Raw genomic sequence first — 23782 nt, forward strand, 5'->3', positions numbered from 1 at the left:
GGCCATTATTCGAGTGCAACAGGGTTTCACGCGTCCAGCGGTGTCAAAGTTCTGCTAAGCGTCCGAAGCCTAGCAAAAGGTTCCGATGGGCCATTGGAACTCAGCGGCCCCAGCGGAGGCTGCTCCCAGGGCGGCAGCAATCAGACCGGGACCGGCCGCAGAGTTCCCAGTCCCGCGGAACGCTAGCTGCCAGGCGGACGCGGAGGCCCGAGAGTCCTAGTCCTGTCCAGGTTTAATCCGCACCTACGCGGTAAATTCCAGGAGTGCTCCCAGCTTAGCCCGCCGCGCCCGGCTCCGCGCCTGGCCAACCCGGGCTCCCTCCCGGCCCTGGCGCCCTCTGCACCCGCCTGAGGCGCGGCGGCCGAGCCCTGGCTGCGCCCTCTGGGCGCGCTCCTCCGAGTCCGGAGTTCGGGTCGCGAGTCTGAACTTGGGAGGAACGCGCCCCGGGTCCCCGCCCTTCCCGGACTGCCCGATCCCCATCCCCCGCAACTGGGAAAGCGCAGGCGCAGCCGGCCGCGAGTCCCGTCAGCGGTCCCGGAGCCAGTGGCCGCGCCCGTGCCGGTAGCGTCGCTGCCACCGCTCACCATGGGCCCGGGTCCTCGGCTGCTGCTACCTCTCTTGCTTTGCGTGGGGTTCGGCGCGCTTGTGTCTTCTTCGGGGGCCGAGGGCTTCCGCAAGCGAGGCCCCTCTGTGACGGCCAAGGTGACAGAGAGCGGCGGGCAGCAACTTCCCCTGTGGCGGGCGGGGCCCTGGGGGCTCTTTGGATACTGGGACCTCGGTGTCAGGGCGGGCGAGGAGGAGGCTTCCCGGGCGCAGGGGGACTGGAGGCGGCCGCGGGGCGGGGTGGGAGGGGGCTGCTTGCGTGCGGGGTGGCCGGCGCTCCCAGGGAGACCCTGGGGGGGCTAGGCTGAGGCCAGCCTGCCCCGCCGCAGGCTGCTTGGACTTCTTGTCCCGGGTCGGTGGTCAGAGGTGATCAGCGTGTGGGTAGGAGAGGCTTCCGGAACCGGCTGGCCAGTTCTCCAGGAAGGAGACTGCCCAAGTACTTCCTTCGGCGTGGCCTGGGCTCGGGAGCGGAGCGAGAGGAATGCGGTGGGGACGGGAGCCGCACAGGAGAGGCACTCGGAGTCCAGGGCTTGCAGCCGCCCGCCCGCCGCGTGGTCTCCACTGTGGCCGCGGTGGCTTCGGGCAGGCGTTAAAGCGCCTCGTTCAGATGAGAAACTACCCTCCGCCTCTTTTGGGGAACCGTCGTCCTCTCCCGGGAAGGGGAGGTGCGACTTCAACTTCGGCGGGCGGGCGGCCCCGGCTGTGGGCTACGCCAGGCCGGGCGAAGGCGGCACCTGTAGACCTGGGGCAGCCTCCACGGCGGTGGACGGGGGCGGGGGGCTGCCACAAAGTGCATCTTTAAGGCTTCCTCGTACTTAACTCCGCCTCAGTTCTTTTTCAGCATATTTAACCAAGGGTAGACGATAATGGGAGAGTGCAGGGAGAGGGAGGGGATAATTTGGTGCCCGTGATCACCACTTCTAGAAAATCCACTGGCAATAGTGTCTTGGAAACTGAAGCCGGAGGGGGCGGGCTGCAGCTGAAAGTGGTCTTCATCAGTCTGGGGTTTGTCAGTGGAAATGATACTAATCAGCGACTAGAATGCTTACATCCTCTACAGCAGGCGCCACCTGAGGACGGGGAAGACTGGGGTGGGGAGGAGGAGGTCCGGCTCAGCATCTGATGTCGCAGAAAGGCCATGCCACGCTGTGGGCGGGGTTGATAAACAGCCTGATGGTTTTGAGAAGCTCTGATCATACTCCCAGCCTCTTGATCTTGTAGGCGTATCTAACTTTGGGAAATGGTTTGTGCAAGGCCGCAGAGCTGAATAGGGTCTCTGGAGATAAAGCCATAAACATAAAATTCGCACAATTATGAAATGTTAGAGGAAATAAACTTCAGTATACGTTGGGTGACATTTAAAAATATCTGAAAAATGAGAAAAACCAGCGCAGGGAAGATTTAGGAGGCAAAGGGAACTGCATGTGCATAGGTCCTCAAACAGGAAAGCCCTCCCTGCATTCAGAGGATGTGGAGAGGATGGTGTGGCTTCAGCACAGAATGAGAGGTGACTTGAGATGAGGTTGGAGGCGTGAGCAGCAGCGAGATCACACAGGGCCTTAGAGGCTGCAGGTAGGCGTGCGGGTATTGAGGCAATTTGTCTTAAAATTTGAAGTCTTATTCAAATTTTATTTATTCTTCTTCAGTCAGAGCCACTTAAGGGTTTTAAGCATAAGAATGGCATGATTTCGACCGGGCGCGGTGGCTCACGCCTGTAATCTACACCAGCACTTTGGGAGGCCGAGGTGGGTGGATCACGATGTCAGGAGTTCAAGAATGGCATGATCTCAGTATATATTGTTGAGAAATTTATGTGGTAACTCAGTGGAGAGTGAACTGGGAGGTCATTCAGGGCACCATGCCAGAGTCCAGATGGTGGCTTGGATTAGGGTGGTAATCATTGAAATGGGGAGCAAGGGAAGGACTTGAAAGAGATTTTGGAGGGATAACTAACAGGAGTTGCTGATAGTTTAGAAAGTGGGGTGAGGGAGAGGGAATAGGAGGAATAGGTTTGCCAAATAAGATACAGGAAGCCCATTTAGATGTGAATTTCAGATTAACAATGAATAAGTGTTTTTAGTGTAAGTCCATCCCCTGTAATATTTGGGAACAAGTTTCACCTGGGAAACTTTTTAAACCTGCTGGTGCAGAGACCCACCTCAGAGCAAGTCAATCACAATCTGTATGGGTGGGGCTCAGTATCCTGTCTTTTAGAAGTTTTTGGTGATTCTGATGTGCAGGCAGTGTGGGCTGGGAACCACTGGAAGATGGAGCCAAGAGAGGAGGAAGCTGGTGGCTGCAGAAGGGGAAGGGTTTGAGCATCCTAAACACTTGTCTGTGACACTGTCACTGAGGGAGAGTTTGTTTGCATGTACCCTACTCTCAGAATTGTTACTTAACATGTCTTTTTTCCCCCTAACAAATTTGTCATTAAGTTCTGAAAGCTAATTGTGTAGGTGCGTCTTAAACAAATCTGCTCTGTTAAATTACTTTTTCCTGAACTTCTAAAGACAACTGAATCTACTGGGAAATGACGTTCAAAAGAATTTCTCTGAGTGCAGACAAGTACATTAATTGGCCATTGCTCTAGTGTATTGTTTTCCCCAGCAGTGTTTTTGTTTACCTCTGATTTCATTTAAAAATAGGAATCTGTAAATAAGAGAGGTGTGAGGTGCTATTCTGCCCACATGGCCCATTAGTGGCACTACCTTTGTCCACACATCCTGCTGCTTGGCCAGCCTGGCAGCTTCCTGCCCCAGCCATAGAGGCTCAGGTGGGGCCTCTCTGGCTCATTGGGCTCCAAATCCACAGAATTACATTTGCTGACCTATATTTTTGAACCAATGCCATGGGATCTGTGCAGGATCCGGCATCAGGAGTGTGTGAAATAATGCCACCATCCTTCCAGCTGTACACATATTACAGCTTGCAAGCCCATTAGCATGTAGTAGCCAGGAGGCTGCGGTTAGATGGCCTTGGACAAGTTATCTAATGTCCACAGCTCCGTTTCCTCCTCTGTCAAATGGAGATAGAAATCATTCCTACCTGGGAGGGCTTTGCCTATTAGATGAGGTAAAGCAGATGTCTTAGTCCATTTGTGTTGCTATAAAAGAATACTTGAGGCTGGGCAATTTATGAAGAAAAAAGGTTTATTTAGCTCACAATTCTGTTGGCTGGAAGATTCAAGATTGGGCATCTGGTGACAGCCTCAGACTGCTTCCACTCATGGCAGAAGATGGTAGGGAACAGGCATGTGCAGATCATGTGGTGAGAGAGGAAGCTGAGGGGGGTGGTGTCAGCTTCCTTTTAAAACCAGTTCTCATGGGAACTAACAAAATGAGAACCCACTCACTTTTGAGATGGCACCAAGCCATTCGTGAGGGATCTACGCCCATGACTCAAACACCTCACATTAGGCCCCACCTCCAACATTGGGATCAAACATCTAAACCATAGCAGCAGGTAAAGCACATAGTCCATAGTCCCTGATTGCAGAAGTCACTTGTTAGTGTTATTTGTGTTTTATCTTCTTAATCCTACTGTGACAGCACAGACCTGAAAGGAATCATTTATTTTACAGATGAAGAAAGGAAGTTCAGAGTTTAATTTGCTGAAGGTTCCATGGCCATTGAGTAGTGGAGCTACATTTGAGAACAGTTTCTTCCACATCACAGCTCATGTGCTGGGTGTGTGTCCTAGTTACTTTGGAAATGGAATCAGGATTAATTCCACAGGGGTTTGGGTCAGGCTGTGTGAGTGCCTCCTCCCTCTTCCTCTACCTCCTCCCACCTCCAATGCTGCATAATTTCCAAACGACTTTCAAGGGCAGCCTTGAGGGAAAAAACAAGTGACTGAGGTGCCCACCCCCAAAGTCTAGCATGGAATCCAATATCACCTTTCCCAGGAAGCCCACACTGATCTCCCCAGATAATCACCACCCCTTATCATGACACCTTATCTGTACTTACCTTATAAAATCGGACTTCTCATTATATTATAGCATTCATGTATGTGTTTTCTGTTGGACTGAAGCTCCTTGAGGGTAGGAGCTTTGTAGCCCCAGCCCACCCCTGGCCCAGCACTGGGCCTTGTTCCCAGAGGCACTCAGCAACATCGGAGATGCATCCAGTGGTGAGAGGGTTTAGAGTGAGAGCGTTTGCTGGCAGCTGTCTCACCTCTTGTCTAGGAATATGTGTGCCCAGGTTCTCCTTGAGTATCATTTGACATTGAACCATTTAACATTTGACTGCCTCCTTCTGCTGACCTTTAGCTGGCCCCCGGGGAGCTAAAAACACTGTTGCTGCTCCTTAGGGTTTCCCTGGCTAAACCAGGAGAGCCCTATTAACAAAAACCCATTTAGCGAGAGGCAGCCTTGAAACTCGGGCTCTCACACTCATAGTCGGGAAACCTTGGTAAATCACGTAACCTCCCTCATTCCCACTTTTCTCATTTGTAAATTAGTGATAATAGTTCCTGTCCCACCTTTCCCAGGTGTAGTGAGGATGAATTATATAAGATGACGTGGGTTACCCACACTGAGACCACCACTAAGTCATGTTTGTTTCCTTCCCTCTTCCTTCCTGCTCCTCCTCCAGTTTCTGCCCCTTTGTTTAAATGCCTCTTCTGGCTGGGCGCTGTGGCTCATGCCTGTAATCCCAGCACTTTGGGAGGCCAAGGTGGGCAGATCACTTAAGGTCAGGAGTTCAAGACCAGCCTGGCCAATATGGTGAAACCCCGTCTCTACTAAAAATACAAAAAGTAGCCGGGTGTGGTGGTGCACACCTGTAATCCCAGCTACTCAGGAGGCTGAGGCACAAGAGTCACTTGAACCTGGGAGGCAGGGGTTGCAGTGAGCCAAGATTGTGCCACTGCACTCCAGCCTGGGTGGCAGAATGAGATTCGGTCTGAGTAAATAAGTAAATAAATAAATGTCTTTTCCGTCTCCCTCATACATTCCTTCCTTCACCACCCCAGTGCAGACCATTATGACCTTATTCTTGAACTGGTGTAAGAGCCTGCAGATTCTCTTTCTCTTCCCATTTGAGTAACATTCACAGAGCCTCGCTTGACCCTATTCTTTCTATTCTCTCTGTTGCCTAACAAAACTCACGCTTAGGCCGGCAGCTCTCCTCTGCCTTCTGGAACTGGTGGGCAGCTTCTTTCCTGGCCCCCCACCCACTCTAACCCCTAGTTGTGGTCAGAAGGGCAGCTTTGCTTCTCTGCACACAGGCTACATTTCCTGCCTAGATGCATTGGTTCCAGAAAGAAGTCTGCCAGACAGGGCTCACCCCCATCCTGGTTTGGGGAGATGGCTCCCCTCCTCCCAGGCCTGCCTCCCTTCAAGCCTTCCTCCTTAGCCTCACTGTTCCTGCAGGCCTGGGCGTACAGTGTTTGGGGGACATTTGTCACACACTGCCCTGTACTGTGGTTTTGGGTTTGCCTATCCTATCTCTTTATTTTAAACTGCCTTAGGACAGGGACTCTCTTATACAGTTTGTGCCTTCACATTGCCTTTTACGTACCCTTGCATAAATACTTGTTGACAAAATAAGATTTGATTTTATCCTTCCCATTAGAGTTGGGAAAACCTGCTATGTGTTCTCATGCTGACTGATGAAGCTGAAGGATATTTCGATTTGGGGAAAAAATTATAATAATACGTGTGCTAAGCTATGTGTAAAAAAAATGTGATTTTTGCTGAAGAGTTATGTTGGGTGACAGGTACTTTTTCTTCATCTGCTCATGCTGCTCTCCCAGATCTTACTCCCTTCCTTCCTAAACATTCACAGGTTTTGTTTTCTCTTCTTTATTTTAAAAGTCCTATTCAACATAGTGTTGGAAGTTCTAGCCAGGGCAATCAGGCAGGAGAAAGAAATAAAGGATATTCGATTAGGAAAAGATCAAGTCAAATTGTCCCTGTTTGCAGATGACATAATTGTATATTTAGAAAACTCCAGCGTCTCAGCCCAGAATCTCCTTAAGCTGATAAGCAACTTCAGCAAAGTCTCAGGATACAAAATCAATGTGCAAAAATCACAAGCATTCTTATACACCAATAATAGACAAACAGAGAGCCAAATCATGAGTGAACTCCCATTCACAGTTGCTTCAAAGAGAATAAAATACCTAGGAATCCAACTTACAAGGGATGTGAAGGACCTCTTCAAGGAGAACTACAAACCACTGCTTAACGAAATGAAAGAGGACACAAACAAATGGAAGAACATTCCATGCTCATGGATAGGAAGAATCAATATCGTGGAAATGGCCATACTGGCCCAAAGTAACTTGTAGATTCAATGCCATCCCCATTAAGCTACCAATGAGTTTCTTCACAGAATTGGAAAAAACTACTTTAAAGTTCATATGGAACCAAAAAAGAGCCTGCATTGCCAAGACAATCCTAAGCCAAAAGAACAAAGCTGGAGGCGTCACGCTACCTGACTTCAATCTATACTACAAGGCTACAGTAACCAAAACAGCATGATACTGGTACCAAAACAGAGATATAGACCAATGGAACAGAACAGAGCCCTGAGAAATAATACCACACATCTACAGCCATCTGATCTTTGACAGACCAGACAAAAACAAGAAATGGGGAAAGGATTTCCTATTTAATAAATGGGTGCTGGAAAAACTAGCTAGCCATATGTAGAAAGCTGAAACTGGATCCCTTCCTTACGCCTTATAAAAAATTAATTCAAGATGGATTAACGACTCAAATGTTAGACCTAAAACCACAAAAACCCTAGAAGAAAACCTAGGTAGTACCATTCAGGACATAGGCATGGGCAAGGACTTCATGACTAAAATACCAAAAGCAACGGCAGCAAAAGCCAAAATTGACAAATGGGATCTAATTAAACTAAAGAGTTTCTGCACAGCAAAAGAAACTACCATCAGAGTGAACAGGCAGCCTGCAGAATGGGAGAAAATTTTTGCAATCTACCCGTCTGACAAAGGGCTAATACCCAGAATCTACAAAGAACTTAAACAAATTTACAAGAAAAAAACAATCCCATCAAAGAGTGGGCAAAGGATATGAACAGACACTTCTCAAAATAAGACATTTATGCAGCCAACAGACACATGAAAAAAATGTTAATCATCACTGGTCATCAGAGAAATGCAAATCAAAACTACAAGGAGATACCATCTCCACACCAGTTAGAATGGTGATCATTAAAAAGTTAGGAAACAACAGATGCTGGAGAGGATGTGGAGAAATAGGAATGCTTTTACACTGTTGGTGGGAGTGTAAATTAGGTCAACCATTGTGGAAGACAGTGTGGCAATTCCTCAAGGATCTAGAACTAGAAATACCATTTGACCCAGCCATCCCATTACTGGGTATATACCCAATTATAAATCATGCTACTATAAAGACACATGCACATGTATGTTTATTGCAGCATTATTAGCATTATTCACATTAGGAAAGACTTGGAACCAACCCACATGTCCATCAATGATAGACTGGATGAAGAAAATGTGGCACATATACACCATGGAATACTACACAGCCATAAAAAAGGATAAGTTCATGTCCTTTGCAGGGACATGGATGCAGCTGGAAACCATCATTCTCAGCAAACTATTGCAAGAACAGAAAACCAAACACTGCATGTTCTCACTCATAGGTGGGAAGTGACAATGAGAACACTTGGACACAGGAAGGGGAACATCACACCCCGGGGCCTGTTGTGAGGTGGGGACGGGGGAGGGATAACGTTAGGAGATATACCTAATGTAAATGACGAGTTAATGGGTGGAGCACACCAACACGGCACATGTATACATATGTAACAAACTTACATGTTGTGCACATGTACCCTAGAACATAAACTATAGTTAAAAAAAAAATGAAAAAAGTCTGGAAGGGTCTTCTAGTGTCTTGTACAATGTTTCTTTAAGGTTTCATCTCTGGCTTCCTGGTGTTGCTTCGTTATTGCTGGTTATTGAATTTACACCTTGGCTTGCAAATCCCTTTGGAGAAACTGCTTCTGTCAGAAGCCAGCTCTGCACTGACCAGGCTAGTGGGTGTGTTGGAGCTGCCTCCTATCCCAAGCCATGCTGAATTGCACTCCTTTAATACACTGCCCCATCTCAAGGGCAGGGCCCTTCATGCATTCTCTAAAGCTCTTCTATATAAGTAATAATAAAAGTTTAGCTGCTTTGGCCATGTAAAAATTGTAAAATGCCACATGGAACACTAAATATCACATCACCCTGTGACAGACGTACTGATGTATTGGCAGAAGCTCTTGTCTTGAGCAGAAGCTTGACAGTCTTTACTTAGTAATTTTTCTAAACTGTAAGACATCTTTTTTCCTTGACAACCCTTCTTATATTTTTTAAAGCCATCTCTTGAATGTCTTTTTTTATCCATTCAAACAGTAAATTGGTTCATATAATCTAAACGCGCTAATAGAATGCCCTTCGACTCTGTGGCCTTTTCAAGCGTTCTATGTCAGAATCATCTTAGCACAGTGATTTGTGAAGCAAAATGCTTATAATGTTGTTTCAGATGAGACAGTTAAAAACAAGTCCAAGAGCACCTGTATGGTTTTACCTGCAAAAAGAGGACCCACATTCACTTCTGGCTATGTGTTTTCTTTTTTCTGTTCTGAAATGTTGGGTTAGGGAAAGCAAATTCTACTTGGGTAACTTGGGAACAAGAGGACTGAATTCAGTGTCTGAGTTTACAGGATGATGGCTTTGTCAGGACCCAAGCTTAATGTCTGCTGTCCTTTGGAAAGCTGGGGCCCTGGTGCTTTGCTGTGCTTGGACATGAGTGGCAGGCCTTTTGAAGGACTGCTGTATTTCATCATTTTCATCATCTCCTGGATGGCAGACATCTGTTGAGAATTCACTGCAAATTTAGGACTGTTTGAAATTACAAAAAAATAAATTTGGATGGTTAGCCTGTTTCCTCACAATCTTTTTTTTTTTTTTTTTTTTTTTTTGGTCCTGCCAAGATTAGAGAGCATTACTTTCTAAGAGAGCAACATTTTCTATTCTAATCTTCATCCATAAAGCCAGGAAATGGGAAGTAGCAGCAGTGTTTCTCTGGGGTATAGGAAGAGAAGAATTACTGAAGACTTTATTGGCCAACCCTAACAGAATTGAGTCAGCCTTTAAACTCAATACCTGGTACAGTGCCAGGTCCATGGGTGGTGTTTAATAAATGTTTGTTGAATGAATATTTGTGAGTGAGATGCACCCACACAATAGTTGTAAAGTACCTTTAATTGATGTCATGCTCCTTTATAACATGCTGATGGGCAGGGCTTTTGTATGTGGATCAATTCTCAGATTTTAATTTTGGCTTACCTTATATTTGTGCTTTTCCACCTTATAACCTTACACTTTGCCTTTCCACTGCACACAGGTTTTCTTTGATGTGAGGATTGGAGACAAAGATGTTGGCAGAATTGTGATTGGCCTCTTTGGAAAAGTTGTGCCCAAGACAGTAGAAAATTTTGTTGCTCTAGCAACAGGAGAGGTATGTCTCAGTTTTATTTCCTTTCAACTGGATCTTCTTTCTTTTAAGCCAAATATAAAGATGTCTTCTGAGAAAATAAGTATTAAATTAGTATGTCAGATGAACCTTACCACATTTGACTTTATTTTCCAATGAAATATGTATTATTTGGGCACTCAGTGCCCTTAGGCTTCTGGAAATTGGGAGAAAATAATCATCAAGAGAAAATATGGGGCCGGGTGCAGTGGCTCACACCTGTAATCCCAGCGCTTTGGGAGGCCGAGGCGGGCAGATCACGAGATCAGGAGATCAAGACCATCCTGGCTAACACGGTGAAACCTCGTCTCTACTAAAAATAAAAAATAAAAAAAAAATTAGCCGGGCGTGGTGGCAGGTGCCTGTAGTCCCAGCTACTTGGGAGGCTGAGGCAGGAGAATGGCTTGAACCCTAGAGGCAGAGCTTGCAGTGAGCCGAGATTGCGCCACTGCATTCCAGCCTGGGCGAAACAGAGAGACTCCTTCTCAAAAAAACGAAAAGAAAAGAAAAGAAAATATGGTTTGCTCTCTTTTAACTTATTCACATTAATACTTTACTTACATATTTATTTTTTGGTCAGCTAATGATAAATTTCTCTCAGTAAACCATAACTGGGATATCATCAATTTCTGTAGGCATTTTATTTAATTTTCTCAGTTTGTCCTTTCTAGACCAACACTGAGTTTATCTTTCAGTATGGCCTCTGTTACTTGTTATTCAACTGAAATAATCTCTTTAGAAAGGATATGGATATAAAGGAAGCAAGTTTCATCGTGTCATCAAGGATTTCATGATTCAAGGAGGTGACATCACCGCTGGAGATGGCACGGGGGGTAATGTCTTTGCATTTTTTCCTTGCCCATTTACCAAACCGAAACCTAAGATTAAGCCAGTATATGAACCCAGTTCGTTGAAATCCAGAGCTAAGGAACACAGTTGTAAAGACGACTCTACTTCTTTAAGAAGGATGGAGTTTGGGGGACTCATCTGGCAGCATCTCGACAGGTATGAGGGAGGCGTCCTCATTTTAAGCAGGATTGTTTTGGTGTTTATAGTCTTTCCATAATCGAGATGTATTCATTTTGCAGTTATTAAAATACCAGACTACTAGTCAGTAGCCATACAGAAAAATATCTTCTGTAGGAAGGAAAAGGTGTGGAACGTGAAGCTGCATTCCCCTGGGATGGCAGCGCGCTACAGAGGTGGGCGTTGCAGGTGGAAGACGGGCCTCACACCAGGAGGGTGAGACTGGAGTTAGCAGCAGGGTCACAGTGCACTTTCTTCCTTCTTTCAAAATCTTTCATTATATTGACAAAAAAAAAAAAAAAAAACAAGTCCAAGAGAACTTTTAAGGTTTAACCTGCAAAAAAGTGACTCACACTCCTGGCTATGTGTTTTCTTTTTTCTGTTCTAAAATGATGGGTTAGAGAAAGCAAATTCTACTTAGGTAACTTGGGAACAGGAGGACTGAATCCAGTGTCTGAGTTTACAGGGTGGTGGCTTTGTCAGGACCCAAGCTTACTATTTGCTGTCCTTTGGACAAAGCTGGGAACCAATAATTTTTTAAAGTTATAAAGCAATAGCTGAGTTGTCAGAATTGTAATGCAAACTGACTCTTATAAACAAAGTTGGAGTTCAATAAAGTAGAAATGGTTAAATTTAGAGAGTTTCAGATCTCCTTCAGCTTATTGTTTCTCATTGAGGATTATAGCTATCCAGCTCCATACACTGTTTTCTCTTAAAAGTATAGTGAGTTCTTTTCTTGAACATACACTATATGTGTAACTCCAAAGAGTTTAAATTTACTTTAGATTTAAGATTTTTAATTCAACAAATACTGGTTTGAGTGGATATTTGTTGTCTATTTTTAAAGCAACAGGCCATTTTCAAGCACTATTTCTAATTTTATGTTTATTGCAATGGTTCATTTATAACAAAAAAATGACTGCTATTAGGTGCTTTGATTTGCCAGGCACTTTGTGAGGATTACTTTTAGTTCCTGCAAAAATGCTGAGAGGTATGGGAATGTAGACTGGAGTGGAGGAAGGCATTTAGGTTACCCTAGGCAATGGGATTTTCTGAGGATGCTTGTGGATCTCACTGGAAAATCCTGCGGTGCTGGTGCCCGTGCCCTCGGTGCTGGCATCCCACCTTCCTGTCATAGGAATGGCGCCACCGGGAATGGTGACTGAGCTTCACTCTGTCCTCTTCTCTGCTACCTTTTTTTTTCTCACTACTTTCCCTGCCCAGTGTGCGTCTTGCGTTAAAATTCTCTGAATTTTGGAGACAATGTTTTGGGCAATTTAAATATAGCCTAGATCCTTCTGTAGGAGCACTCTCCTACAAGGCCACTTCAAGTGTCACTGACCAACCAGTTATAAATTGCTTGGCTTATATCCACTTCTGGGCTTTTTTTTTTTTCTTCTTCTTCTTCTTTTGAGACATAGTCTCACTCTGTCACCCAGGCTGAAGTGCAATGGCATGATCTTGGCTCATTACAACCTCTGCCTCCCAGGTTCAAGCAATTCTCCTGCCTCAGCCTCCCAGGTAGCTGGGATTGCAGGCACCCACCACCAAGCCTGGCTGATGTTTTTTTTGTATTTTTAATAGAGACGGGGTTTCACCGTGTTAGCCAGGATGGTCTCGATCTCCTGACCTCGTGATCTGCCCGCCTCGGCCTCCCAAAGCGCTGGGATTATGGTCATGAGCCACTGCTCCCAGCCTACTTCTGGGTTTTCTAACTGAATCAGAATTTTGAAGTTGGCAACTGACAGATAAGGGGCCCTACAGAAGGGGAGATGGGCCTGGCAGACCCTTGAGGTGTTGGAGGATGGTCAGATCCTTCTCATGGTTTGTGGATAAAGTTCTTCCACTCTGCCTGCTGCTTTGCTAGAACTCCAGACCTCCTGCCTTGCTTTGGTTCTCCTGTTCAAGGATGACCACTGGGTGCTCCCAATTGCCATCATCCTCTGGGTCCTGATGGGTCCTGAAGTTGCTGTGACCAACAACTTCCAGATCAGCTGCTATTGTTCTTGGTGCTGAGGCAAGAAAAACCACCACCTTTAGAGTCAGAAAGTCAGATGTTCAAATTCTGCTCTGCTATTTTCAAATTTTGTAACCTCTGTTTCCCACTGTAAAATAGGACAGAGAATACCTACTCTTCAGGGCTGTTATGAGAATTCACTGTGGGTGTATATTGAATGCTTGGTGCATCCTGGTTGGGTGCTGAGTAATACCCAATCCTGGATAAGTCACAGGACTGTCCTGAGCTTTCAGCCTCAGGAAACAGATACACAGCCACTAGGATGGCTCACACACCTTGTCATCTGGCTTTAGGATGTTTTCCTGACCTTCAGTTCCTTCTCACTTCAGAACGAAATCATGGTCCTGCTTGATCAAGGTTTGGCCCTTGGTTTGAGGCCAGAGAGCATCCTGCCATCCTGTGCCATATTTAAGGCTTTCTTTGGTCATTTTAGGCCCTAGTGCCCTGCTTCCTTAAGGAGTTAATTTTATTCCCTCCTTCACTTCTCCTTATGTTTGAACATGTATTCCCCATCCCTACCTCCTATGGGGTTCTAATAACTGATTCCTCTAAGGCCTTATGTTTCCCTTTGAAGAGTTGACTTTTGGAAGACATCTGTTGTCTCTCTTCCTTGTTTTGTCTCAGGTGTGAGCATCTATGGTGAGACATTTCCAGATGAGAACTTCAAGCTGAAGCACTATGGCATTGGGTGGGTCAGTATGGCCAATGCTGGGCCTGACACCAATGGCTCTCAGTTCTTTATCACCTTGACCAAGCCCACCTGGTTGGACGGCAAACATGTGGTATTTGGAAAAGTCATCGATGGGATGGTAAATTGATACATTTTTTTCCTTTCAAAGCTTCATATTTTTATTGAGAGTACTTTCAATGATTTATTTTAATCTTAAAATATGCTTGTTAGAGATCCATTATATAGCTGACTGGCCTCTTCAAAGGTGAATAAATTATATATGGTATGGCATTTTAATTATTAGGGTCATTGGTGCAGCAGCTAGGGACTTGACAAGGAGAAATTAAGGACTTAAGTTGATTTATTTTACTACTCGATATAAATGTAAAGCCCTTTTTAATGGAACCAATATATACCAGGACCCCATATATACACACAATGGGATATTATTCAGTCTTCAAAAGGAAAGATATTCTGAGGACATTATGCTAAGTGAAATAAACTAGTCATAGGAAGACAAATACTGTATGATTTCATTTATATAAAATATATAAAGTGGTCACATTGATAGAAACAAAAAGTAGAATGGTAGTTGCCAGGGGCTGGGGATAGGGGTAAATGGGATGTTGTATTTAATAGGTATAGGCTTTCAGTTTTGCAAGATGAAAAATTCTGGATATTTGTTGCACAATAGTGTAAATATACTCAACACCACTGCACTGTGCACTTACAAATGAGTAAGATGGCACATTTTATGTTATGTGTTTCTTACCAGAGTTAAAAATAAAATAGTTAAAAACAAAGCAAAACAAAACAACCCCAGAATCCCATCTGGTTCAGCTCAGACACCCCAGTCACATTCACAGAGACACGGTACAGCAACCAAAAATTAACGAAGAGCATTTGAATCTATACTGTTGGGTCTCAGAGAATGTCAAAGCAGTCCAATTCACAACCCATAGGAACACTTCGTAACACCCTCCTTCCCTCTGTTTCTCAACATTTCTGCCTCACGGATGCCTAAAGTAGCTCTCTCAGCTCCTAAACTGGTTACTTTAAAGTCTGCCCACCCCAGGCCTGGACCATCCTTGTCTCCCTTGCCCTCTTCTAAGTTTCATTTTATTTTGTTTCCATGTGACTTATTCTGCCTCCCTCATCCAAATGTAAATAAACCAGGCTTGCTCGCCGCAGTTCCTTCACAACTACCTGCTCTTCTGATTCTATCCAATACAAGTTTGGGAACTGAGCTAGTAGCCTCAACACTGTTTGGGAAACCCACCAAAAACCTACTTTCTTGGTCCTCGACCAGTCCTAACTTCCTTCAGTGTGAACTACGGTACTACTGGGCTTGTGAAGGCTTCCAGGGTAGAGAAAGGTGCGTTCACAGCAGTGTAGGGGGCTGGTTACATTAGTATTGGGCTCAACTTATACGTTAATGACTTGGGTCGCCTTTAAATGGACAAACCTAGAACTAGGTCCATTTCTGAATCTGCTTTCTGGCCCATACATGTGAAGACCTATTATAGGATGAAGCTGAAACTGACTCAGACTTCATGTTAACTGTTACGCTGGCTTATACCAGGTGAATGGAAATGCCTTTTACTAGAGCTGGGTGTTTACAAAATATCTACTTTTTTAGAATATAAAATGCATATTTAAAAAGAAGTGAGGAAATATACCAGTGTGGTCTCTGAGTAAGAAGGTCATGGGTGAATTTTATTATGTGATGTGTATATTTTCTAAATATTCTAAGTTTTCTACAGTTAGCGTGCGTGATCTTAGTAGTCATAAAAAACAAACAAACAAACCTTATTTCCTTCCCACTTGGGCTTTTGGAGTTGGCTTTGGTTTAACCTTTGGATTGCTATAGCTGCTGGTCAGAATTAAACCACGTGTCTACTTTTCCCTCACCAGACAGTGGTGCACTCCATAGAGCTCCAAGCAACTGATGGGCACGACCGTCCACTCACCAACTGCTCAATCGTCAACAGTGGCAAGATAGATGTGAAAACACCTTTTGTGGTTGAGGTTGCTGACTGGTGACGCAACTGGCAGAAAACAAGGACATGCTTTGGCGGGGTGTGTGTGTGTGTGTGTGTGTGTGTGTGTGTGTGTGTGTGTGGTGTTGTCTTTCAATTATTTGCTTTGTTTTGTTTTTTTTACTTTTTTACTTTCTTTTTATTTTCTATCCCAGATCACAGGAAAGTTATAAAAATCAAACCATCAGCCTTTAGTTTGCTTGAACTTTAGTAAACCAACTGCTTAGGGACTTTCAACTTAAATATATACCCTTCCTCAAGTGGTGCTATTTTTAAAGTAAAAAAAATTTGAATTGGCTATTTTTTTAATGCAATAATGTTTTCTTCTGAATTCATTATGATCCCCATATTGGGTAATGCTGAAGATTTGTCTGAAACAGATGAGGATATTGAGTTTATTATTTTGTATCCAAACAGAAATTCAGGTAAAGGGAAATTTGACTAGTGTAATCTGAGATATGTCATAGGGATTTCTTCCTAACAAAAAGGTGCTCAGCTATTCTTTATATTAAATACTTTTTTACATAGATCAACTCTTTTTGCAAGACTTTTTAAAAATGTAAAGTTCTTTAAAAAATATACAAAAATACACACAATCTAGCATTAACAATGAACAGATTAGAAAGATTTTATAAATCAAACTACAAACACAATTAGATAACTCAGAAATTATGCCCATCCACATCTCATATACTTAAGCTGATTATTTACTTATTGTTATTCAGTGTAACATTTTTAGAAAGTTATCTTGAGCTCAGTTGCAATAGGAATATTTTTTGTTACTTACATAAAGGGATTAAGACTCAGGCTATAAGGTCTGGGGATGGTGGCTCATGCCTGTAATCCCAGCACTTTGGGAGGCTGAGACAGGAGAATTGCTCGAGCCCAGGAGTTTGAGACCAGCCTGGGCAACAACAGTGAGACCCTGTCTCTACAAAAACTAAAATTAGCTGGTCATGTTGGTGCACATCTATAGTTCCAGTTACTCAGGAGGCTGAGGTGGGAGGATCACTTGAGTCCAGGAGGTCAAGGCTGCAGTGAGCTGTGATTGCCCCAGGCAACAGGGTGAGACCCTGTCTCAAACAACAACAACAACAACACTGACTCAGGCTATATTTAAACTAGATGAGGCCAGGTGTGGTGGCACATGTCTGTAGTCCCAGCTACTGAAGAGGCTGAGGTGGGATGACTGCTTAAGCCCAGGAATTTGGGGCTATAGTGAGCTATACTGATTGGGTATCTGTACTGTTTGGCATCAATATGGTGGCCACCGGGGAGCATGGGACCACCAGGTTGCCTAAGGAGGGGTGAACTGGCCCAGGTTGGAAACAGCAGGTCAAAACTTCTGTGCTGGTCAGTAGTGGGATTATACCTGTGAATTGCCACTGCACTCCAGCCTGGGCAACATAGCAAGACCCTATCTTTTTTAAAAAAAATAACTAATGGGAAAGTGACATTCTGCTGGGGCCTTGTCATAACATACCTGGCTATAATAGAGTGTGCTTGATCTCTGTTCAGATGGGAAGTGTTGTCTGTCAGAAAACAGTGCCATTGCTTCTCATCCAGGACTCATGCTGTGAGGATCCATCTCTAGTTGTATAGTAAGAAAATTGCCTCAATGAGAGATGAATTGAGTATTCCCACTGCTGATTCGCAAATTGCTACAACACTCTTGGAGAGCAATTTGTTAATTTTTTTCCAACAAATACTTTTTGAGGGTCTTTGATCTGCCAGGTACCAGTTTGACTTTTGGGGATACAACAATGGACAGAACAGGGCCTCATGGGGCTTACAGTCTAGTGGGGGAAGACAGAGAATAAACAAGGAAACAAACATAAAGGGTGATGAGTGCTGTGAAAAAAAAATATATATATATATATATTTATACATATATATATGTCCATGTCTGCTGCAGAGGCTGGGAGAGAAGCATCTTCGGAGTGCGAGGCCTCTTGGGCCCCTCTTGGTTCTCTTCGGCCTCTTGAGGGATGGCATTTGTGCTAAGGTCTGAAGGTAGGAAGCAGCAAGAAGGGCCTTCCAGGAGAAAGGAAGAGAAAATATGAAGGTCTCAAGATAAGGATGAGGGAATTCCAGGGCAGAAGAGAAAACCAGTGTGTTAGGGCCTGGTGCGAAAAGGGGAGCGGGATGGGGGCGCGGTCAGAGGTGAGGCTGAAACTGGACCAGTTTGGGCCTGGGTGCCAAGGTGTGTCTTTGGTCATGGTACACGGAAAGGTTATCTGTTTGAAGATGGGGAGGGGCATGATGTGATGATCTGTGTCTAAGAATTATTATTTTATCTGCTATAAGGAGAATTTTTATAGCGGGGCTAAAAGTGGAAGCAGTCCTTATCAGGAAACCCAAACATTCATAACCTTGGAATTTCTCACTCCTGGGATTGGCTTTAGAAAGTGATCCAAAATTGTAAGGGACATGAGTGTTTCGGTCAGCCCGGCATTTAGTCTGCTTGCTCTGGTGATGGCTGCCCAATTTCTTATTTTTCTTTTGAGAAATCACATCCTTCCCTCACCCATCTCTAGTCCTTAGGGTGGGCTGACCCTACAGATGGGTACACACCTGGCCTGGCAGACTCATTAATTAACTCACTTGATAAATATTATCAATATTATAGGCTGGGATAGAGCTGCAAATAAATAGTGTCACCCCTGTGGTTCCTGTGAAAGTGACAAATTATACTACATGAATATATAACACAACATCAGGGAGCAATAAGTCAGTGAAGTCAGGGAAAGCGAATAGACAGTGAGGGGGTGGTCAGTGGGGACTGAAGGAAGTGAGGGAGCACCAAGCCGTGGGGACAGTGGGGGAACTGTGTGAAGGCAGAGGGGACAAGAACAGTGGTCATCAGTGATGGGCAGGCTGGGTGGGTTCAGGAAACAGCAAAGGGGCCAGATGAACAGAGCAAGGGAGGTGGGAGAGGGAGCAGGGCTGTCCTGTTGGCCATCCAGAACATTCCCTTGCCCTGGCTCCAGTGACTGGCTCAGGCCTAGGTGCTGGACCTCAGTCATGTGAATGAGCCATCATTGGACTTTCGGAATGATTGGGAAAGAGCTGCCGTCTTTCTGAAAGAGAATATAAAGGAACAGGCCTAAGAGCGCAGTCAGCACAGAAGGAAGTGGCCCAGAAGACAGAAAGGTTCCGAAAACATCATTTAGCTGCTGTGTCCAGCTGTGCCCAAAGCTAATCCACACTTAGCTTTTCGCTCTGTAAACTAATACATTTTCCTTTTTCTTAAGCCAAGGCAAACTGATTTCCTTTGACTTGCAACCTAAAGTCTTTACCAAATATAGCAATATTGAAAATTTTTTATGTGTAAAGATGTGAATTACAGAATATTTATGATAGCAAAATACTGGGAGCAACTTCAATGTCCCAAAATGATTGTAAAGCACACATCTCATAATAGAATAGTATGCATTCATTAAGACTGATGTTAGAGAACTCAGAGTAACATGAGAAAATGATTGTTTTAAAGAAAAAGAAATTCTGTATGCAGCATGATCTCAATTATGTAAACATTCTCATAAAGCAAATACAACAAAATGCAAATTCACATACGTAAATGCAAATGGTGGGATTTTAAAACTATATTTTTACTTTTTTCGGTTTTTAATTTTTCTCTAGCGTGCATTTCTTTTTAATAATTAGAAAAAGAAAATAATTTTTTAATTTTAAATAAAGATAACATGGAGGAAAAATTGGAAACAAATGACCTCTTGTACATGCAAAAGTGCTTTACATCTCAATGTCCAAGAGCACATAGCCACCACTCTCCCCCATGCAGAAGGACATGTGCTTTACACTACACATGCCATCTAGGTTTTCCACTACTGTGAGCATACATGACTTCTCTCTAGTGACAAGGCAAAAAGTGCTTCATTTGGGAAGTGCTGAAATTCTGAGCCCACTAGTGCACCAGTGGTAAATTATCATGTTATCTATCACGCCAGATGACCAAGAGCTAAGGACATACCCCTGCTAAAAACAGTTTATTTCTTGTACACCAAGAGTCAGGCCTCATACAGAAACCATGAGCAAACTGATGACTATGAAAATAGGAACTGTTACTTTTTATAGTCTAATGTTTTCTGCAAAAGCTTTTGAAATAAATAGTTCACTGTTTTGCAGATCATGTTACTAAAAAGAAACATTTATAGTTGTGGGCGGATGTGGAATCAGAGGAAAATTTACACTGGACACCGCCACCAAGCCCAAATTATTATAATTTAGTCTTGAATCACTTTAATCAACACTTTAAAATATTTTGATATTCTTAGCCATAATTTATTTTGTTCTCTTACAAGTGCTCTTTAGCAATTTTCTGGATCATCAAATAAGAGTTCAGTACAATTTACTTTTGGGTCAATTAGTTGGAATGACACTTTTGGAATTATCAATTACTTTATTTCTGATGAATTTTTAGGTTTTGAACAGGACTCACCAACCTCATTTCTCAGCTCAGCCGTTTTGAATTACATAAAGACAAAAATATGGCAAGGATTTTACAGCAGGAAAATGATTTGTTTTTGTTTTTCAACATTCCTATAATCCAGAGAGCTGAAGAAATCTTTGATCTAGAAACCTTAGAAATTCAAAGCCCCTTCAAGGCACTTTTTTTTTTTTTTTCAAATTAAGGAAGAATTAAAAACAGTATTTGTAATGGAAAATTGTGGTGCCATTAAGTACATAACGGCTTTTACTTAAGTCTGTAATTCATCTTGTGGATTTAAGATTTTGGCCAAGAGTAAGTTTTAGGTGTGATATAACATAAGTTCCTCCAAGGTTTGCTAGTGTTACTGACATTCTAGAGTGGTGGAAAAACAACTAGTATTGATGCAGAATTGGAGTGACTAGTACCAGGAATCAATTCAGAAAAAAAGACCATCTGACAAATACTAAGAGTTAATACAAAATTAATTTTAAAATCCCACCCTAGGCTGGGTGCTGTGGCTCATGCCTGTAGTCCCAGCACTTTGGGAGGCCGAGGTGGACGGATCACAAGGTCAGGAGTTCGAGACCAGCCTGGCCAATATGGTGAAACCCCATCTCTACTAAAAATACAAAAATTAGCTGGGCATGGTGGCGGGCACCTGTAGTCCCAGGTACTCGAGAGGCTGAGGCAGGAGAATCACTTGAACCCAGGAGGTGGAGGTTGCAGTGAGCCGAGATTGTGCCACTGCACTCCAGCCTGGGCAACAGAGTGAGACTCAGTCTCAAAAAAACAAAACAAACAAAAAATTCCCACCCTAGTTAGATTAGGATGCAGAGGATTCACAGATTTGGAGGATTTGGAGGACCCAACTTACCAAAACCCCTTCTATTACCCACTTTTAAAGTTTTATTAGCAGTCAGGTACCTTTCCACCCCCATTAACTTTTCAGAGCATGTGAAGGACTTTCTTCCTGGAGCACGGTGGGCCTTCAAAGCGTTGTTAAAACTACAGTCGCCATTTGTCTGAGGTGGTAACATTATGTCCTGTTATAGATATCCTGCATCTATTTCCAGGATCCAGATATCTCTATATGAAAATGACCCTTTTTCTTCTCTGGTCTTAAAAGACAAGCCTGCTTCTGGTGCCTTTTCTGGACACCAGGAGCTGCACTCTGACAAAATGTCCAGAGTAAAGGAGGAAGAACTGGTCAGCCTGGAGCAGAGAAACTCCAGACTTGACTTAACCATGTCTGCTTGAAGGACAGCCTCTCTTAAAAAGACTTCAGAACTCCTGAAATGGCTCCAAGCCTTGTGCGAGGTGCTCTCTGCTAGCCCCAGCTCTTCATTATCCTCCAGGCTCACTGACTTTCCTTCAGGACCTTGACTGAAGCTGTATTCTGATTTGGGGCTTTGTAACTTGCTGATGTCCCTGCAACACCCTTCCCTTTCCCCTTTGCTTTTCCTGGCTAATTACTCCTATATTCTTTAGGTCTCAACTTCAATGTCACTATCTCAGAGAAGGGCCCTGGCCTGCCCAAATCTAGGTATCTTACCTATGTACAAGTAAACCTCTTTATTTCCTTAATCACACTTAACACATACTTTATAATTACAATTGTTCAAGTATTTATCCAGCCAATATCACATTATTCTGGAAGTTTCATAACGGCATGGATTCTAGTTTACCAAGGTCAAATTTGGAAATATACCAAGGTTTTAGAAAAACACCATGTTGCCTGCTGTGATGAAGAAAGGTTACTATAGGTATGAAAGTTCGTGTAAAAGATGACAATTTCTAAGTGAATGGTATCTTTTATTTTTTATTACATTTAAAATAACTTACTTATTTTGTCCAATCATCCTGATATTTGCTTGAGTTGCTGAGCACTGGACTGTTGCTTTAAAGGGTGGCTCATGCCTGAAACCCCCACTACAAAGTCACCGGCCTCTTGCAGTAGCCATGCTGGCATTCTGTTTGATTTTGTGCCTGCTCCTTCTAGAAGTATTGAGGTGTTTTTTTGTTTTTTGTTTTTCTAATTAAAAAGAAATTGAACATTTTAAAATGCACAACATGAAAATAATTTGAAGTGCCCAGGACTGTGGTTCTCAAACTTTATGGTGCATCAGAATCACCCGGAGGGCTAGTCAGATTTCCAGACTGCCTGATTCAGCAAGTCTGGGATAGGGCATGAAAAGCTGTACAAAGTTCTTGGGTGATGCTGATGCTACTGGTTCAGAGTCCACACTTTTTTTTTTGTTTGTTTGTTTTTGAGATGGAGTCTTGCTCTGTCGCCCAGGCTGGAGTGCAGCGGCGCAATCTCAGCTCACTGCAAGCTCCGCCTCCCGGGTTTATGCCATTCTCCTGCCTCAGCCTCCCGAGTAGCTGGGACTACAGGCGCCCGCCACCTCGCCCGGCTAGTTTTTTATATTTTTAGTAGACGGGGTTTCACCGTGTTAGCCAGGAGGTCTCAATCTCCTGACCTCGTGATCCGCCCGTCTCGGCCTCCCAAAGTGCTGGGATTACAGGCTTGAGCCACCGCGCCCGGCCCCAGAGTCCACACTTTGAAAACCACTGCCCTGGGTGTCACAAAGCTATGATTTGTAATCACTGAATTAGCTTAGGTATTTGTAAAAAGAATAAACATTTAAGAGATCATCCATATATGTAGTTACATAATCCATTAACCACTCTGTGTCAGACTGGTGAGCAAACTATAGACAGTCACTGTTTTCAGAACAAGGAGGACGTAAAAAATCACAACTGGAATCTGGGAAGATGTTAGCCGGTCCTGATTTCAAGGTTATTTACTCAAAGCACAGTTCTGAAACCCCTGCTACAGAATTTGCAGCCAGCACTGAACTGGGGGCCAGAACATAGGCTGCCATCCACTCTCCCATTCAACAGTTGTTCTTAACACTGGCTCTGGGTCTCGCACTGGAGAAACCGTCCACAAGTCAGATGCTACCCCTGCTCTGATGGAGTTCACATTCTTTGAAGGAGAAAGGCAGTAACAAGTACACAAATAAACAGGATAACTTCAGATGGTAATAGCAGCTCTGAAGGAAGTAACAATAGAATAATGGTTTGGAGTGGGGCCTAGGGTGCTACTTTAGATGGGGTGACTGAAGAGGAACTCTTTGAAAAGGTGACATTTAAGCTGATACCTAATGGGTAAGAATGAGTCAGCTTTTGAAGAGGGATGAAAAGGGTTTCAGGCAGAGACTGGTAGGTCCAAAGGTCTTGTGGAGACCAAGGTTGGCATGTTCTAGGAACTGAAAGGCCACTGTTGCCAGTGAGCACCTGTAGGAAGAATGTAGGAAGAATTTAGAGAGGGCAGCAGAAATTTAAATGTTTTTCTTAGTGCGAATGGAATCTACTGGAGTACTTTGAGCAAGAAAGTGATGTGATCTGATCAACATTTTAAAAAGATCACCTTGGTTATTGTGTCGAGAAT

The 23782-nt window shown here is 43.9% G+C and overlaps 1 protein-coding gene across 1 annotated transcript; it reads left to right on the plus strand.

The window, feature by feature from the left end:
- Positions 1 to 488: 488 nt before the first annotated feature.
- PPIC (peptidylprolyl isomerase C) lies at positions 489 to 16398 on the plus strand. The gene is made up of 5 exons (XM_010361408.2): positions 489 to 702; positions 9998 to 10111; positions 10866 to 10959; positions 13794 to 13978; positions 15754 to 16398. The coding sequence occupies exons 1-5, from the start codon at positions 586 to 588 to the stop codon at positions 15880 to 15882; spliced, it is 639 nt and encodes a 212-aa protein (XP_010359710.2). The 5' UTR covers positions 489 to 585; the 3' UTR covers positions 15883 to 16398.
- The last annotated feature ends 7384 nt before the right edge of the window (positions 16399 to 23782 follow it).

The sequence above is a fragment of the Rhinopithecus roxellana genome, chromosome 3 (genome assembly GCF_007565055.1).
Source record: "Rhinopithecus roxellana isolate Shanxi Qingling chromosome 3, ASM756505v1, whole genome shotgun sequence".
NCBI classification, from domain to species: Eukaryota; Metazoa; Chordata; class Mammalia; order Primates; family Cercopithecidae; genus Rhinopithecus; species Rhinopithecus roxellana.